At 42.1% G+C, this 19,292-nt stretch overlaps 2 protein-coding genes across 5 annotated transcripts in view; both read right to left on the minus strand.

Annotated features, from left to right (window-relative positions):
• Window positions 1–19,292, minus strand: part of TBCEL (tubulin folding cofactor E like) — a 320,977-nt gene that overhangs the window by 219,760 nt on the left and 81,925 nt on the right. The gene's annotated exons all lie outside the window — the stretch shown is intronic.
• The window catches only part of ARHGEF12 (Rho guanine nucleotide exchange factor 12), a 69,811-nt gene continuing 51,032 nt past the window's right edge, over window positions 514–19,292 (minus strand). For all 4 annotated transcript variants that reach the window (XM_061368535.1, XM_061368532.1, XM_061368531.1 and 1 more), the window contains 19 exons: window positions 18,723–18,852; window positions 18,401–18,436; window positions 17,620–17,774; window positions 16,806–16,952; window positions 15,898–15,983; window positions 14,324–14,449; window positions 13,406–13,520; window positions 11,168–11,268; window positions 10,837–10,914; window positions 9,406–9,481; window positions 8,827–8,994; window positions 8,234–8,321; window positions 7,543–7,632; window positions 7,314–7,390; window positions 6,709–6,936; window positions 4,422–4,907; window positions 2,656–2,969; window positions 1,953–2,025; window positions 514–1,375 (listed from right to left, as the gene is read on the minus strand). In XM_061368535.1, the coding sequence (XP_061224519.1) occupies window positions 1,365–1,375; window positions 1,953–2,025; window positions 2,656–2,969; window positions 4,422–4,907; window positions 6,709–6,936; window positions 7,314–7,390; window positions 7,543–7,632; window positions 8,234–8,321; window positions 8,827–8,994; window positions 9,406–9,481; window positions 10,837–10,914; window positions 11,168–11,268; window positions 13,406–13,520; window positions 14,324–14,449; window positions 15,898–15,983; window positions 16,806–16,952; window positions 17,620–17,774; window positions 18,401–18,436; window positions 18,723–18,852 (2,585 nt within the window). In that variant the 3' untranslated portion in view covers window positions 514–1,364. The remainder of the gene's footprint in view (window positions 1,376–1,952; window positions 2,026–2,655; window positions 2,970–4,421; window positions 4,908–6,708; window positions 6,937–7,313; window positions 7,391–7,542; window positions 7,633–8,233; window positions 8,322–8,826; window positions 8,995–9,405; window positions 9,482–10,836; window positions 10,915–11,167; window positions 11,269–13,405; window positions 13,521–14,323; window positions 14,450–15,897; window positions 15,984–16,805; window positions 16,953–17,619; window positions 17,775–18,400; window positions 18,437–18,722; window positions 18,853–19,292) is intronic.

Raw genomic sequence — 19,292 nt, forward strand, 5'->3', positions numbered from 1 at the left:
ACCTTACGCCAAGCAGGAACTGCCTGCCCTAGGACCGGCTCCACAGCAGAGGCACAGCCAGCTTAGGCTGCCCGGTGTTATCTCTGCTGGTAGTCTGATACCTGCATCTTATTCCCAGACTGGAAGGAATTCCAACAACAAAACCCATTAGCACAGGCCTAAGGAAGTACCAGGGAGCTGCTTCAGCCTCCTTTGTTCTGCACATCTCTGTTTCAGTGAGAACACATTGGCACAAATCAGTTCAGGACAAGAAAAAAAACCAACCACAACCAAAATCAAACCCCAACCCCACCCCCCCCTCAAAAGAAACCCCAACCCCACCCCAAGCCCTCAGCAAGACATACTTTCAGGTACTAAAACTTACTGGCCCTATAATCAGCAGTACCTGTGGCTAACTCAAATGGCAGCCCTTATTCATTCAGTAGTGAATCAGGGGCAGCTCTGCCCCGTATCTTTGAAACACTTCTGGGTTTGCTTTATTCTTTTTGATCCAGAGAAGAGTTACAAAAGTGCTGCAGGTCCAAGTATTTTTATCACTTTACAAAGGAGACAATGATCAAAGCCAACAAAGTCAAGGAAAAAATTAAACCTATCTTTCTCCTCTCCCAGTTTAATCTTGCATGTCAACAAAGGAGACCCCTAATGGGAGAGGGGGATAAAGAAAATCTGCCCATCTGAAGTGCCTGGCTATTTAGCGCATGGAAAATTCTCGTTACACATTTGGTGACGTGAGCAGTTCCCATGCAATTGGTGAATACAGAGAGTTCCAGCCACAAGTCATCCTAACACCTTCATAAGTAGCTCTTCGCATGGCAGCTTGATTGCCAGCAGGGAGTGCAGAGTCCAGTCCAGTGAAGATACACTTGCACATAAGCACACCCTCTCCCCTCAGACCTGACCTTTGGTTCAGGAGCAGTGGCAGGCAGGGTGTACTGTATGCAGAGGGCTAGAACTGTCACTACCCAATTAAAATAGAACAAACAAAAAAAAAGAAAAAGCAGATTAAAAAATTAAAATGTGCTTTTGATACACGGAATGAAGTCAAATAAATACATTGATTTTTCTTCTTTTAATGTCTAAATACATTTTTATATCCTACACCCAAAGCTCTGTACATTTGGTTTGGTTTTTCTGTTCTGAAAGATGAATTTCTGCGAGCAAGGAGAGGAGCAGAATAGAATAGACTCCCTCACTGACAAGATAGTGCAGATGCCCCACAGGAAAAGCACCCCATGCCCACTTTGCTAGAGTATGGTTCACGTTTGGATGGTCCAAACCCTCTTGGCTCAGAGTCCACAGGGAAGACAGCGGGTGCTGCGTCCTGATGCTCTTCATCCAATCTTCAGCCATGCCTGAAAACATGACTAGCTTTTGTCTGAAGGAGGAAATAAAAAGGAGGGAGAAAAAGGGTTGTGAGAGGGGGATGCAATGAGATGAATGCCTAGAACACCAGTACTAGCAGAGAATGCGTGTTATACGAGAGACAGCACACCCATTTAGCCTTAACACCTTTGTCAGCAATTACCTCTCTAGGATGCCTAAAGCCAATTTAAAAAGCCCCATGGCAACCACTTCACACAGCATCACAGAGACCCCAGAGAAAGAAAAAGACAGATTTTAATCGTTTTACACATGCAGAAATCTTCCTTTGGGACTTTACATCAATCTAGGCTTCTTTGAAAGAGAAGCCGTACATCCTGAGATGTAGATCTTTGGCAGGTAGGGGTGGGACTGCTTGTAGCAACCTTTTCAGAGGAAGGAACAAGCTCCTCTGCATATGAATCTCAACGGATTCAACTGACCTTTCCTGCCATCAGCATGGTCTCAGCCCTGTGAGAGCTGCTGAAGTAGGTGAAACCTTCTTCATGTGTGTGATAAACACTGTGCTCTTTGTTTAATGTCTGAAGCTAACGTGGTACACGCTACCAATTATAGACACGCTGGTTGCGTACCTGAGTGCTCTCCTGTGGAGGCTGATCCAGCCAGCCCTTGGCGTCGGAGAATGGTGTAGTCTTCCTCAACCTCCTAAAAAACAAAAACCCAAAAAACTCAAGTGGCCAGCATCTTTATCAGGCCTTCTACTTGTATGCAATATTCCACTTTCTTCTCAGATTTCAGTTAAATTAAAGGCCAGCTACTGACTTAACATGTTGGTATGCTTCATACATCAGGATGCTATGAACCTCCTATAGCAATGGTTATTATGCATACAGAATCCCCATCACATACAAAAAATCATTAAAGCTGAAAACACTGTTATTGGTCTACTGCAACTTAGCACCTTCATTTGACACTGGCAGCAGCATGTGACAGATTTGATAAGTCTTTTCATGTCAGGAATTCATATTCCTTAGGCCAGAGGCCCCTTCAAAACTCCACTGCTGCAGACTTGCATCAGTTTTGTCCTATCCCTTAGGAATCTCTCCAAGTTCAAATCAAAGCAATATACATACCCGCTAGCTCTAGCAGAACTACTTGCCTCTTGTAACCCACAACTTTATGCAAGCAAAACACCACCAAGATTCTGCTTTAACAGTTTCCAGAGATAAGAGCCAAAGACAAAAAAAGGCATGGCTGCCTTTTTCCAAGCTCTTTACTGATACAAAACCTAAGGAATACGAAAACCCCAATACTGCAAAGAGAAAGGCAGAGTACCTTTAACTTTTCAAGGTCATCCTCTATCTTCTGAATATACTGCATCATCTGCACACGTGACTCTATAGAGAAGTGAGGGCTTGCTACAAATGAGCAGGACTCTTCCACTGCTCCCCAGCGTGAGGCCATCATCTCCTCAGCAAAGGGGGAGCTTCCTCCATCTGACTGGGTGTCCCGTGGGGAAAGTGGCTGCTGCTGTGCAGAGTCCAAAGAGGCACGGCCACCTGCGGTGCACTGGAGGACCAGAGATGATACCTCCTCATCTGTGGAGCTCTCCTGCACTGTCCCATATCCGTCGAGGATCAAATAATTTCCTGTTAAGGGAACAGGTTTTTACTAACACCTCCAGCTCAATAATCACCAAGAACCACGGAACTAGAGTAGACAGCTTAAGCAGACTTTAAGGAAGATTAGTGGTGAGAGGCCCACCTCCAAGGACATTTTAAAATGGGTAAGCAAATGCATTTGTGAACACTACACAGAACAGTGATTATATCAGACCAGACTGGTTTGGTTCTGAATTGGGCTTCAGAGATTGTGGCAGGTTTCTGGACTGCAGCTTGAGAATTACATGATAAGATGAGCTAATCATCCCCCTTCCTGTTTTTCCTAAATGGGTATTTCTATTATGATGCCTGGAAAACCTGCACTTACACTAATGGCACCTGACAAATCAGGCTGCTAGATTTCCACTTGCTAGCTATGGCACTGAGGATGCTTTTAGACCGGTTAGCCTGAAAGCTCAGCTTGCTGATGACATGCTAAAAGACGAAGCAATTAGAGATAGAAATGTTTTCACAACCTGTGCCTAACACTAAGATTATGGTAAATTTCTCTACAGTATTCCAGCAAAGCTAACATGTGGAGTCTGAACTGACTAAACCCAGGCCTATCTAATTTTGATGTCCCTGCACAGTTAAGAAAGTAAACAGCATAAAAGATGACAAATAAATTAGGTGCTTTGCATTGTTAGCTCAGTTTTAATAATTTAAAACAGCTCGGTAATTCAGGGGAAGAAGAATTGTTTTCAATATGGAGTTGGAAGGCAGCGTTCAGACAGTCACAGATTGGCTTATTCACGTTGACAGAATCCAATTTGGAAACAAAAGCATATTTATGATAAGAGATCTCAACACCAGGAGTTACACAGAATCTAGCTAGCTACTTCTACTACAACAGGCACAGGAGATAAACCTCAACTTGTGTCCTCAATTTAGTGCAGTGTCACCATGCTGGCTGATTAAAACTCACAGGGCTTTCTAAACACAGAATAACAACGAGTTTTTAAGAGCTTCAGACTGGGGTGAGGTCGCAAGACAATTACAGTGCAACGCTATACCCCAAGTTTCTTTTCTGAAGCTTGAGCAGGAGAAGCCAACACAGTATCTACAAAACAGCATGAGTCATGAGGACTCTGTGTGTACAGACTAAGGAAGTACTTTGCCTTCAGGGAACACGTCTTCCATACAGATCCTAACAGACACTTGAGGGATAAAGTGGTCCAGTGGCAACTGCAATCATTGTGCCCAGTGCCTCTGTAATTACAGTCTGTTGCAGTGTATTAACCCCACAGTATTTCAGCCTCTGCTTTCATAAAATAGAGAATTAATTAGGTACATATTTGCACAGCCCTTTTCAGGGCTAAAATGACTGTCAAGGGCCAAGAGTTAACTTTAAGTGTCCTATACCACATAAAGTATGAGAGGAAGTCTCTAATACTGAATCTGGACAGACTGTCCCTCTACGAGTGAATTCAATATGCTCACCTGAGATCCGTATTTGCACATCCTCTTCCTCCTTCCTTTCCATTAATTCACTTTCAGATGGGTTCTCATCACTGTGAGCTTCTCGAGCATCAAAAAAATGCTCCCCGCTTTCATCAGCACCCACCCCTTCCAGCTCTGCAGCTGACATCTCCAGATTCATACTCATGCGGTCTAGTGCTAAGTTACTACTCGATCTGGGGTCTCTCTCTATCAGCTGCATGGCATCTCCTGAAGCTGGCGAGTCAGCTGAAGTCCGGAGGCCATAACTAGCTGTAGACTCATTAGTTCCGGTTCTTGGAAGCTCTCTGTCTGCTCCAGGCTGGTGGAATTTGTTATTCTCAGGGTGCTGTAGTCCAGGCTCGTTTCCACTCTCCGTTTGGGCTTCTTGAGAAACGGTCCTAAACCTGGGAAAGCGCTGCCGGTCTTCGAGGGTCCCCTTCTCAGAGAAGCCAAGCTGCTGCACCAACAACTGCTTCAGCAAGCCCACTGTAAGTAAAGATAACATTCACAAGGCTGCACAGATCATAACCTCCCTAACGGTCATTAAACCAGGCTACCCTTTCAAAGAGGTGTATCTTGTAGCAGCCAGCCCTCTCATTGCTCTTGGCAGGAAAAACAGGGATAAAAATAGGTATATCAGGTCTGAAGCCTTCCTGCACATTTTACAAGCGAGAGCAAATGTGTCAGTACAAGTTCCATCTTGCTTAGGGAAAAAAAATCACCTACTGAGATTACCCAGCAACTGAGCTGGAGTGCAGGTGAGTGCAGGTGAGTGCATAGGTTTTTCCCAAGCCCCCCAACCATGGCCATAATAGGGGATTCCCACTGGAGAAATGAGCATATTGAAAATATTCCACTCAACTTTGAAATGACAGATTCAAAAAAGAAAAAAAAAAAGATACTGAAGACACATTTTCCCCTAAAATGTCATGCAAATTTATGCTTGTTTGAACTTCAACCCACATTCCTTTAGTTCTCAAATTATCCCAACCCAACACTTCGTATTAAGGACACATTGTTGAAAACAAAAATGCGATGCTGTCAAGAGCATTCGAACACTCTTCATTCTCACCATATAACGCTCATGTAACACCCAGGAAAAGCTATGATGTCATACAGCATAACAGTCACTCATCTAAGTGGAAGGCTGTTGTCAAAATGTGAGTGACATTCTGCTGCTGTTAGAGGGCTGCTCTTTTAAGTCTGAATAGTCATGAGATGCTAGGGCACTGTCTTCGCATACCCCACAGACTAAGATTATCTTAGCACTGGTCTCTGAAAACAAGTACCAAGAACATTCATACAGCATTCAGAATTAGAAAAGCACTTTGAATCCTGTAAGGAGGAGAAACATAAATGGATCAAAGGATCTGATGGGAACTATTACATAGCAGAGAACTGTTGTTTAGTTGTACAGAGAGACAGAAGAAAGAATTTGGGCTAAGGAGATGAAGCCTCTGCATTCTGGTAAAAGCAAGTAACAGAGAAGCAATACAGACTATTCCCTTCAAGTAAAACTGAGGGACTTTGTGTCCTTTCAGAATTGCCAAGAGGAGATACATGGATTAATGAATTCATTCAAATTTTAGGAAGTTATATTTAGGGATTGCACTAGATCTGATCAAGTAGGTTGCATGGCTCTGCATCCTTCCTCTGAAAGGAGGTATGCCAGAGAACAGAGGAAGTGATTCAAAATCTTCTATTACAGAATCTGTCCATCCGGAGAATTTCTTTACAGCACACACAAGTGTTGAGCTAATTATAGCCCACCACATCCCATGTCCTCAGGAAATCTGAACCTAGACTTTGTCAAGCTCAAGTATATCCCATATGTTTGCACGGTACAAAAACCCATGCAAAATCATGTTCTGCTACTCATGCAACCTCTCCTGTTAGGCTCCAGTGCTATGAAAATAAGTCCATGGGCTGTCTTTTTACATCCAGCAATGGCACTGTAAAGCACTGCATAAGTTCTGCAATATAATTTTGTCATCAAAGTACTTTGTGGCCAGTAATTAACAACTCATTACTACCATCATTTTATACATGGGAAAACCACAGAAAAATGAGATGATTAAAGCCAAAGGAAAGGGCGGTATATGAACTCAGGACTTAGAATTCCCTGCTGTCAGATTCACTTTGGTTTGCTATGCTGTGATCTACAGCACAGAGAGAATCGATATTTAATAGAAATGGGCTTTATTTTAGCTCATTGATTCAGATGGTTGACCTAGTAATGTCCATCTCCACACCACGGCCCAACCAGACACTGCCCACAGATACTTACAGTTCCTTAACGCATCCAGTGCCCACTGCCCTTCTGATACGGAAGATAAGCTGGTGGTTGTGTGTTCATAGCATGCAGAAGAATCTTTAAGTGTCAGGTCTGCCTGCTGCACTTTATCAAACTGTCCTTCTGATGCAAGGAGACTTTCTACCTTGGACTTTTCAGACATGATGAGTGAAGAAGACTGAGCATTCAGTATTAAGGGAGATTCGAGGCCCAAATCTTTATCTAGGAAACAGAAAACACAGACTCAGGTTAAACAAACTGTGTCAAATTTGATGATAAACTGCAGAAAATTCTGCTTCCCACAGAAATCTCTGAAAACACTGAGAAATACAGTCCTTGAGCATGGGCTTGGTAAAAGGCCAATTCTTTGGAGGGGAAAAAAGAATCTTTACCAGTAATTTATAAACCAGATAGAAACAGTAAAAGGTACATTTTCCAAGAGGCTCGGTATCACTTCTCCACATGACTTGTAATGAAATCATTTGTTTCCAGGAATGTCAAAGCTACCAAGAGATCCCAATCCACAAGGAGTACACCTTGGCGTATTTGCACTCCATGTGCAAATCTACTGATACAATTCATCTGGACCAGGGCTTTACCTGGACTTTGCAGGCTACTGGCAGGAATGTCATGCTGCTCTTTGAGCTTCTGCTGTTCTTCTTCTTCACGCTCTTCTCTGCAGGGAATAAAGAATGAACACGTTCTTTTAGTCACACAGATCTGAATCGCTGCATGAGAATCCATGCTCTGGCTGGCAATCTTTGAGCAGGAGAACGGGTACCAGACAAAGAAAAACCAGCCCTTCTTCCTCCAGCTACTTTTACTTACTCGCCAGGTCCTGACTGTGGTAATGGAATCACTCTTCTGGTATTCCCCATTTTTACAGTCCCTGCCATCTGAGCTATAAGGTCCTGCCATCTGCAGCAGAAGCATCAAATAAAAACATGCAAGATGTGAAGCATAATGAATAGTTGTCTGTTTAACATCTCTTAAATCCAGCTAACATTATTACTGCTTTTCTTACAACAGAAATAGATTTTTCCTTTCTTTCTCAATCCTGTTACATTCAATTCCTGCAATACCTTGCAGCCACCAGTGAAGCACCACAGTGTAATGCTCACCTCACCAGGATACAGATGCAGGATTGTTTTAGTTACTTATCTCGCAGTCAGTCATGTAAGACCAGAATTGCAAAGGGAAGTAACAGGTTTTTTAAAGTCAAAAAAGGGTCAGGAGCGAGCCAGACAGCAAACAACAACAGAAGCACTAAGTGTATGTACAGGGTGGCTTTTTAAATACATGTTTATACATACCCTCCCCCTGCTTCTTATGAGTTGGGAGAGACTATCCTTGGATACTTCCAACACAGGCCAACACAGCTGCATTTTCAGCTATGCTGAGAGAAGGAACTCAGGTAACTCACAGACACCTGCACCGTTACTGCAGGCAAACAGATGTAAAAGACCTCTCAAGTACCACAAATCAAGCAGCAGCAGACGGAACGGAACCGATTACTTACACATTCTTTTCTGACACAGTCTGTGCCACCAATTCATAAATATGAGCGCCATTTTCTGACATGGAGATGACGAAGAAAGCTTTGTTATCTGAAGCAACACAGGGAAGGAAGAATTAAGCTAGATGCCTTGCCCCACATAGCTTCCTAAAATTGCCCCAAATACCCCCATCGAGAAGCAATAAAAGAAGAGTCAATGAGATAACACTCCAATGGGATAATATGCAGACATCAAATCCTGCCCTACCCAGGAAATTTGCCTATTAGTCCTGACAGAAAAGAGCCATTACAGCCCAAACCGTTTTGAAACAGATTTAATTCTCCTCTTTTCCTTCTTACTAATTTCTAGAGCACCTTTCATCTACTACAATCAGAGTACTTTAATTTAGAAGTCTATTTAAAACTCAAGCCAAGCCTATTACTGACGCAGAGAAGTCAAACAGCTCATACATACAAAGTAAGACATTGGACAACCAAGAATTAAGCCTACACATTTTCTCATGTTCTACTCTGAAATTCTAGGCAAAACCATCCATCAACTGATCTTCTCTTCAGTTTTGGCTACCTCTCTTGCTTTCTCAATTGGTTATACTGACCTGTTGCCACCTGACGAACCAGAACAGTGTTCAGTTTGATGATAGGACTGAAGGTGTGTTTACTGTCAGCTGTTGATGCCAAGATTTTACTGTGACACTTCAGTACCAGTTTATCATCTTGTTTCTGCAACAGGACCAGAATGTCCTCCAGGAGCAGGGTGTAGAGATCTGCATGGGGTGCAAAAGAACCCAGAAGGAGTTAAGGAATTCATAGTTTCGTATCCCACCCCTGCAGAAAGAAAAGGGCTGCATTTTTGATTACTCATGCAGAGGCAGTAATCAGTGCTATGCCATTCTAGGCAAAGCTTGCAAATTTTCCTCATGAAAACTACATCAGAAAGCTACAGATGGAATTGGATCATCTCATGACTGACTGCTGTGTCCCTGCATGGCCTTAATGACACTCCAGCACATTTCACAATTGACAGGAATAATTTAATCAGCTCTGAGCAACACAGAGGCATTATTACAGGTGGCAGTAAGAACCGTAACTGGAAATGGCAGAAATGCTTTCTCTTTCTCTCCTTGTCACCAAAACCACACAAACCCAAGTCAGTCACTTGATGGAACAGGACTCACCGATGGTTTTGTCACGATTAACCTTCCAAGTTAGAGGTCCTTCATGAAGCATTTTTCTCTTTGTTAGATCCAAGTTCTGTCACCAGGGAAAAGAAAAAAATAGTATCACTGTGGAATTCCTGTGGAAGCAAGCAATGGTAAAGCATGGGAATGTCAGAGGGAAGGCTAGGACAGGCACGCCAGCTTGGAGATGAGCAGCTAAACCCAGCCTGGAAAAAGAAATGGGCATCAGAAGAAGGGTATGCTTGTAAACCAAACTCTTGAGAGAGGCAAGCGTTATCACTGTTCCTCTTTCACTGCTCTTTTGCAGATGCTGGGAGTCATAGGGTAGAGAATTTTCCTACTAAAGATACTAAGGCATCAGGATGTTATCTGATTGCTAGGAGGAGTTTTTCCAATGAAGCTAGCAGTTCTAGTACTGCAACTGGTTAATGCTTCAGCACTCGATTTGCAAGTCAAGTGTGCCTACAAATGATATACTGATATACAAATCATCCCAATGATCTGGTGGACTTTATAATGTCAATGGATTCCTTCAGTCATTTCAGTGCTTGTGACATTTAGATCTGCAGGCAAGTAGAAGTGACAATTTTCACAAGTCATTCCTTCCAAGTCTCAGAGTCTACAATCAATGACAGCAAGATTTCATAACTGACAGCAAGTTCTTCATTTCCTAACTAAAATGCTTGCAGGTTTATTTGTGGAAGGATCCATGACACAGTTTTACAGGAAAGTCTTCATATGAAATCTTTTTGGCTACATACTGATTTTGGGGAAGAGAGCCGAGTGATAAACAAACAACAGGGAACCTATACAAGACACAAGTTAATCCTGCTCCAAGGATGTGGAGCATTCCATTTAACAGCAGCTGAGAGAAAGAAACCACTTCTCTAACGTAGCTGCAAGGATTTACAGGGGCCATCAAACACTGGGCTTCTAGCACTGGACTTAAGACTTCATTTGGATATATCTGTGGATCTTGCATGCAGATCAGCCTGTGTACAAGCTCCTCTTATAAAGCTAACTGCATTGCAACACCTCATGACTCTCTGAGGCCTCCCTAGTTCCAACAGCACAACAAAGGCTTGCAATCATTTGAGAGATATATCCATAAGACAACTTATGGTCCATTGGATATCTTTTATGTGATAGAGTACATTAGGCTGAGAACCATTAAGGTTTGTTTCAGAGAGTTTACAAGCTTCATCAACACTGCTATATGCAGAAGCAAGTTGTTATATTCACAGAGGTATTCAGGCAGGTAACAAAACTCAGATTTCTGAGACTAATTGTTTAGGTTTTGTACAGAAATATTCATCTCCAAAGACCAACTGATTGTACATCAGAAGACTATAGCAGAAAGTGCCACAAACAGAACAACAGGGCTGCAATCATGAGTTACACAGAGATTGGTTTAATGCTGTCACTCACCCTGAACTCATCCATCATGGGATCCTCAGACTGTTTCAAGGGGGACAAGTCGAGACGACGCTGGTAATCTTCCAAATGCTGCAGAAAATGCAGTGAAGATGGTCATTTTGGTTAGTGAGACTCACTGGCATCAGAATGCAGGCAGTCATTAATACTTCCACACATTCCCAAATGCCCAGGATTCCTCCTCTCACAAGAATACTTGTGCCACAAAACATCTTAAGGCACAATATAAAGTCACTAGTACAGAGACTCGAGGGGTCTTGAACAGCTTGTTGCCCTTCAACTCTCTTCTCCCCAAGCCTTGATGCTCACTCCGTTCACCTCCTACCTGCTTGTTCTCAGCCTCTTTGACAGCCTGGTTCACGTGGTTAAGGATCTGACGACAATGATCTGCTGCTTTCTTCACCTTCTCTTTCTCTTCAGGCAGTTCTGCAAGGGAAAAAGGAAATGAAAGAATGCTTTTCAATAAAGGTTGAAATAATCAGAAATCCAGTGCAGTTTGCTGACCTCAAATTTGAGAAAGAACTCCAATTCGCAGAATAGCACACCAACAAAAGCACTGCATTTCAAAGGCGAAATGACATAAACAGATTTGTGATAGGGGGTAATTCATTCTGCACTGCACAAGGCTCTGGCTTCCGATTAGCACCATTGCACAAGCACAGGACTTGTCATTCTTCCTTTTTGAGGGGCTTGTGGCAACTATTCACTCCACAAACATCAATTTGAGCAGTAGGCTGGGGAACCTGAAAGGTCACCACTACTCCACCCTGGTACAGAGAGTCTTGGAGTAGATAGTTAAGATCAAACACAGCCAGCTAGCCAAAGTCCCAAGATGTGGCAACTGACCACTGGCTGCTGCATTTCCCCCAGTCCTTTTTACTTACTTATTTTGGAAGAGAGAATAACAAAGAAACGTAAGGCAGAACATCCAAAAAATGTGTTACACAGTAACATTTTTCAATTAAATTGCCTGTATTTATTTTAACTGCTTAGGAAAAAAAGGTATCATTCACGCAGCCTGATGATAAAAACCACTATTCCTTTATAGCAAGACCAAACGAGTTATCTTTCCTACCAACATCACTTGATCATACACAGATAGACACAGGTGAACCCCATCCATTCTCACTACCATATGCCACATTAAAGATTGAGTTAACAGGCAAATAAACAAGTACATCAAGGATAATGGAGTATCACATGCTTTCCTAATTATAATTAGAGTCAACTTGTAAATGCACTATAGTTTTTACGAGTAATGAAATTACACTGTGGCAGGTATCTGCTAGTGAACCTGAAAAGCTATTTCGTGCTAGTATTAATCATATTTTCTCTGTTATGGTGGAAACATCTTTCAGAGTAACACATCCTAGCTTGGCTTCACCTTCTGCAAGAACATTAAAACGTTCTGCAGTGATTTAGAGATGCAGCAGATGAGGAAGGAGGGCTACGTTAACATCCTGTTGGTGTCTGTTGTGTAGGAAGGTACTGCTTTCCAAGCTTCCATGCTTCGAATTCTTAGTTGACATTATTGACCTTAAAGAAGAATCAGTTTGTTCTGTCTTACCTGCTTTTATTCGCTCCTTAAAGAAATATGTTGATTTGCCATAAGCCTTAACAGTACAGGAGTTTTACTTAGATTCTATAATGCTTCCCTTTTCTCTAACTTGCTCAGAAGTATACCCTATGTCTAGTCAAGCTTGTTTAAGCAATGGAATAACTTGATAGGTTTTTATTAGATTCTTCATTTTTTTCACATTTTTATGCTTGTAATGGACGATTAAAGATTTCTGTTATTGAAGAGCTTATTCTTTTTCTCTCTCCAATGCATCTACATGGAAATTAGCATTCACTTCAATGTGTTTTTCTCTTAATAGTTTGATTTAGCCATCTTAATGTCCCGAATTCAGGAAAAATGTTTATCAGAGCATATTTATTATTGAAAACCAATTTATTGAAACAAATACATTATCACCTGCAGTGATCGAATTCTTTCTAGTTATTTCTGTTAAGACTCCTGAAATGAGTTAAATATATCTAGAAAAGCACAGGAAGAACAGGCATGCTAATGACTATTTAAAACAATAGCACAAATGCACCTTGCCTCTCAGCCAGCTCCTAAAGATTTGTTGCTAAGAGCATGTGGTAAGGAAGAGCTCTTTTTTCTTCCATTTATTTTTATTCTGATTCTAATTCCAGCCATTGACATTGTCACATACAATTCCACAGTCAGAAATACGAGGATGCAGAGAAGATATTTCTTCCCTTTCATTTGGTTCTTGTAATCATTAAAAACCATTAATAACCCTAATGTATAACCCCCTCCTCTTACATTCTGAAAATACATTTCCATTACTATATGGCAACTCTACAGGTTGGATGGGGTTTGGGGCAACCTGCTCTAGTGGAAGGTGTCCCTGCCTGTTTTAGGGGGTTGGAAGTGGATGAGCTTTAAGATCCCTTCAACCCAAAGCAGTCTGGGATTCTAGGATATGCTTTGAAATCATATTTGTCTAGAAAACCTGCTGAGGTGCATGCACGAACCCTAGAGGAACGGTTTTACCTGTGTACTTAGCAATGTTATCCAGCAGAAGGGGGTACTTAGTCAACCTCTGCATCTCTGTGGGAATGATATCCTTCAGCTGCAACCGTCGACACAGGGGATTACTCTCAGCATCCTAAATTTAAACAGCACAATATCTGCATTTGTCATTTTTATTAAGGCTGTAATTACCTGAACATGTAACATCCATTCATCACACAAACATCTATTACTTGACTTTCCAGTAATTAAATACAAGACAAGAAATGCCAAGATCTATCATTCAGACAACACATCCCCTCTCCATGTGCAATTACATATAAGAAAGGCTCATCACAAAAGCAGCAGCTTCCTTCCCTCATTACTTCACAGAGGCCTGGTACCATCTCCAATCAATCTCAATCACCACCATACAGGGAAGACATCAGTGTGGGCTTTCACACTACAGCAAAACTACAGTACATTTTTCAATGTAACCTCAACCCTTGTATTACCAGTTTTCACAGCTTGTGGTAATGAAGATAATGTTCTCTCCTCCAAATGCCACATGTATTCAAGCCCCTTTCCTGGCAGCAGAATAGGTGTATATCATCTGCCTTCTGCCCGTGACATGCATGAAAATTGCACTAAAACGAGCGGTTTTCCCACAGATTATACATCCTTAGGAAACAGCTACCTCAAGTGAGATGCCATCTCCTGCCTGGGACAGCATGTGCTTTCCTGCACCCTATCAGGACATTCTGTGTTCCCCAGAATGAAAGGCTCCTCCCTCCAGAAATGATTAGCAGAGATAAATACAGTACTGGAAATGATCCCAATCTGAAGACAATGTCAGACATGATGTCATTAATTATAACAACTTTATCTACAGCCATTCATTATGCTACCCTGGCCACCAGCCACATCCTCAGGCAACTCCAACCCTCGCATTCAATTCACCTGCACAAAGGTCTGGAAGCGAGAGTCCTTCTTCTGGCGCGACTTGATGACCTCTAGAGCAAAGGGCTGGTTACTGCAGAAAGTGGCAGTTGCAAGTTTCAGCTTCTCCTCTGCTGGTCCACTAAACTGTGCCAGAAAGCAAAGAAAGCCAAATTTAGACACACTCGAGTTCAGTATGTGCCGCATTCAACAGACATTTAGCCACGTAGCACAACTGGTCTTGCCAGGGAAGAAAGGAATTGCTGGCAAGCCATGAGAAGTAACTTCCATCCTGGTTTTAAGGCCTTGCCTTCCTACTGTACTGTGGAACCCCTTGATGCCTCAAACTCTACAGTTCTCCTGTCTCCAGCTTTAGCACATCCAAACCTTTTCACCAAAGCACTGCTGATTTAGAGGGAGAATACGGGCCACGTCTCCACTGTCAGCCTTAAGGAGAGCAGCAAAAACTGCACCCAGATGAATGACAATTATTTAACAGAGAATTGGGCACCAAAGGTCATCTTGTCTCTCTGGGCCACCTATGTTTAAAAACCAGAATAGAACATTATCTTCTCATTTCCTAAACAAAAGTATTACAAAACCATCGCTAGGGGAAGCAATAGCCATAAGCACGGCTGAGAAATGTGCTGCGGGTAACAGACGGTTAATCTGTTACTGAAACAGCAACTCTTTCCCTTCTGCTACCCAGACTGTGATGGACTAGTAACTCCTGAAAATACTCTAGAGAATGGGGCTTTTTGTTTTATCCACTTGGCCAGAACATCATGCAAGGGCACACAACTATTAGCTTAAGGTCTAGCTTGCTCCAGCAAGTAGTTTCTTGCTTTTCCCTAACACGCAGGAGAACTGAAAGGGTTGGAGGCGTTTCTTTACCAGCCACATCTGATTTTCATTTTCTTCCCTTCTTTTTTTCTGGAATACTAGACAAACTGTGGGATATAAAAAACCACCACAAGAGACTTCAGCATGAAAAGCTCAAAAGAATAAGCAAATCAATCTTCAATCCTAAATTAAGTCGGCTTGAAAACAAACAGCAAACTGGGAGATTCCCAAGAGAGAATTTGCTTTTTCTAAACAGTCTACATCACTCCTGCTCCTGTCACTTGGAGCTCATAAAGGAAGCTAGGAAAGGTTCAGCTACATGAATTCCAGGATTGGAAACGGGTATTTTTACCTATCTTTTAATTGCACCACAGGCAACACAAGACTTAAATCTCAGTGTTACAGAAATAAATTGTGTCATTACATTCTTCCAAATCCTACTCTCACCTTTATGTCTCCAAAATTACCTTTCTACTCTACCCACACAGCACAAGGAAATTATTTGTTCTTCCTTAAATTACTCTTGTCTCGAGTCAAATGACAATCCTGCAAGTTCTTCCTGCCTTTGTTCAACCCTCATTCTCTAGTCTGGTGATGGCTCCATAGAAATGACAGCTCTAAGGCCTTTAGTCCCTATTAATCGGGAATAACCTTCCCAGTTAATCTATATATTACAACTAACCTCTGGCTCTGGTTGCCATTCTAGGAAACATTATTTTCAAGTAGAAAAAAAAAGCAATAAGGTATTTTACCCAGGACAGCAAGTCTTCCCCAATTTGGCCGATAACAGACGTCTCGTTCCTTTTTCGGACGGCTTTCATCTGATCATTCAATGCAACTGAAAAACAAAAGAAGTCCATTTTATTAATACTGCTCCAACAGTTTGCTTGAGTTTCAGCAATTATTTTAAAATTGAAGCTATTCTAGGAAAAGAGTAGATTTGCAATGACTTCAATTAACTTCAAAAAAGAAAGTGTCCCACGACCTAATAAATTTAGCGGAGTATCTAAGAAGATGCTGCCTAACTCCCTTGCACTTCTGCCTCCCCTGTCCTCAAGTGACCCCTAAGAACTTTTCCAATCTTATCTTTTCTGAGGATTTCTGCCTTCTAAAACCATAGGAATAACGTCGAATGCACTTCAATCCACCTGCATAAAATGATACAAGTGATTATTCAGTGGCAGAGCCAAACCCGATTCTGACCAGTCCTTTAGCTACCCAATTAGGAAGGGCTATCCTTCAAAACCACCTGCAAAACATCAATCTTTCCATGTTTGTTTTCATATCCAGTTCACCAACAGCTGTAACATTTTCAGTGTTGACCCATAAAGACCATTCATCAACGCACTGCTCCTTTTATCAAAGCCTGAATCAGCACAAGAGAGTCTGTGCACACAGATAAGAAAAGGCAAGTTATCTGAAACACTGGGCACATGCATTCTTTATCGAGATATCTTTGTAAATCAGACATGGAAAAACAAACTGTGTGCAAAAGGAAGAGGAACAGCCGGAGCATTCCTCCTCAGCTGAAGTGCTTTATGAGGTTGCCTCTTGTTTGAGGGTCACTTGTTTATTTTCAGGTGTTTGCATCCAGGATCCCAGGTGCCACTACAAAGCTGAAAGGCTCTGTATCACCTAGTGTCAGCTCAGCTGCAATTACCGTGAAGCCCGAGGATGTCCTCCAGATTTGAGAAGATCTTCCGTTTGTCACTGGAGTTCAGGATCCCCTCCCGGGTGACACGCTGGTAGAAGACATTATGCAGAACCTTCAGCGTACGGACGTGGGCTCTCTCGGTGTAAAACAGTTCTGGAGAGAGGAAAGCAGGACTGTAAGCACTTACTTAAGGAGATGTGGAAACATGGCTCCAAACAGGAAGCAAACAGAAGTCAGAAGTATGAACTTTGAAAACCTTCCCTCATGAGTACTGCCCTTGCTAGCCCATTATCCATCCTGCTCCAGAACGGAGCCATGCTCTGCTATACTTCCATGTTTGGAAGAACAGAGAAGCCAACTGGTTCATGACTCGTCATTTTCCCCAAACAGTGAGCTCTCAGCAGTTTATACAGCCACACAGAGTGCTCTGCAGGACTGCAAGACCTGAAAATCAGATGAAGCTTTGAAGAGGAAGTTTGGTAGCAGCTTTCCATTCGCATCATGTGCTTCCCAACAGTTTAGGCAGTGCCTGTTGCTTTCCTTTACAGTACATGATACTGCAAACTGGCCTTCCAGTGTCAAACCACTTAATATTGTTTATTTCCTCTCTAAGGACTGGACCAATCTCATCTCAGGATACTTTTCAGTCACATATCCAAGTTTCACACACATGAACTCTGCCAGAAGTAATAGATGGCTACCACTTTGAGCAGATCAATGAAGAAAGACCTAGTTTCAAATGGTAAGAACTTCAGAGCTCCAAAGGACCGGTTTCAGCTTTGTGCTTAGTGAGCTAGGAGAACATCAAAAGCCATCTCACCATTAATTACTTCTTGGCGCTTGATTTCATAGGGTTTCAGGCCCAACAACACTTCTCGGCTCACGAGTTGCTGCCAGTTGGGGGGGTCCATGTCCATGTCAAAATCATACAGCTCATCTTCACTTTGTACATCTGCGAAACCAACACTGTCCATCCTAACATGAAAAAATACATCAGTACTTCCCACTTTAGGCACGGATGTAAGGAAGAAAGAAGAGAAAAATCTAAGTATTTGTAACAGTTGTGCATCATTAGGAATATGCTCTCCATAATAGCTGGAGGCTGTTAGATGTCTGAACCTATAGACATATTTTCTAATTTTGCCGTTTACAGAACAACTAAGAGTGAATAACTGTTCTGGCAGTATTTTCATAGCACTGGTTTCAGTGATACAGATAAAATAAGTCAATTATCGAGGTGGTGAAAGGATAGGATGCAATTTCTTTCATCCATCTAACTGCAGATACAGAGCTAACAGCAATACACAGATTTAAAAAGAAAACATGGAAATCTCAGCTCCTTAATCCATCAATTCAAATCAGCAGATACAACAATCACTACACTTCACTCATAGATCACAGGGTTTATCTGTATGATTCACTCCACCTGTCCTATATATGGATGTCAGTGTCTCATTTCATATATGCATTATTTAGGAAACGGAGTGATCATGCAGACAACGGCACTGGCTCAGAACAATGAACACTACTGCATTCTGCCTTATAACCTATTACCATCTAAACAAATTCAGTGAAGTCTGAACATCTGTAAGCACACTCACTTGCGGAAAGGCTTTGGTGTTCCCATGTCAACCATTCTGCAAAGAACAAAAGACATTATTAGGGAAGCTTATGCAAGAAGACCCCACTCAGACGTTTTGTATCATTTCAGAGTAAAGGCATAACTTCCTATGTAGAACATGTTGTCCATCTGTCAACTTCACCCTGATACATAGCTGTCTACTACTACTGTAGTAGCAGACATAGACCATGACTGCCTACTCCTACCAGTGATGTTTAACACAAACGACTGGATTAAGCTTCAGCAGCCATTGTCACACTAACTCTCATCCACGGCTCAAGCAACCAGAGTACCACAGTTACCTCTCTGATTCTCCCTCCTCCTCCTGCAAGTTTTCCAACGGAGATGGAAATTCAAAGGTATTATTAGGTGTGCGGGGTGTGCCTTCCATACAGTCAATAGCAGGTGGAGCTTCTCCAGTCTGCTTCACACCTAAACAGAAAGCAAGTACAAAATGTCAAGAAAATAGAGCATATTAGAGAACTTTGCAGCCTCTTCATAGCCTTTGGATTCCCAGCCTCATTTCAGCTGGAAGAACTAAATTCCTGGGTGATTCCAGCTGACACTGACTTGTGCTTACGAAAACAGGCACCTCAGACTGTTCTTTTCCTGTTAGATCATCTGATGCCACAATTGAGAGGATCCATCTGGCAACAGTTTCTGGCCTGATTTGAGCCAGAGAATATGCCAGAAAAGATGACTGAGGTAAGGAAGATCATGTCTAATGATATAAAGTTATTTCCTAATTTGCCAAGTTCGTTGCATCAGTCAAGGTCCTTTCCAACCCTACCCATTCTATGCTGCTATGAGCAGAACTGTGCTTTGCATATCCTGTTCACAACACAATCTTTAATCACTCCTCTTTGCTAGTA

Source organism: Neopsephotus bourkii, unplaced genomic scaffold (assembly GCF_033783945.1).
Source record: "Neopsephotus bourkii isolate Nb327-2 ecotype Australia unplaced genomic scaffold, CSIRO-AGI_Nbou_v1 NB_1433, whole genome shotgun sequence".
NCBI classification, from domain to species: Eukaryota; Metazoa; Chordata; class Aves; order Psittaciformes; family Psittacidae; genus Neopsephotus; species Neopsephotus bourkii.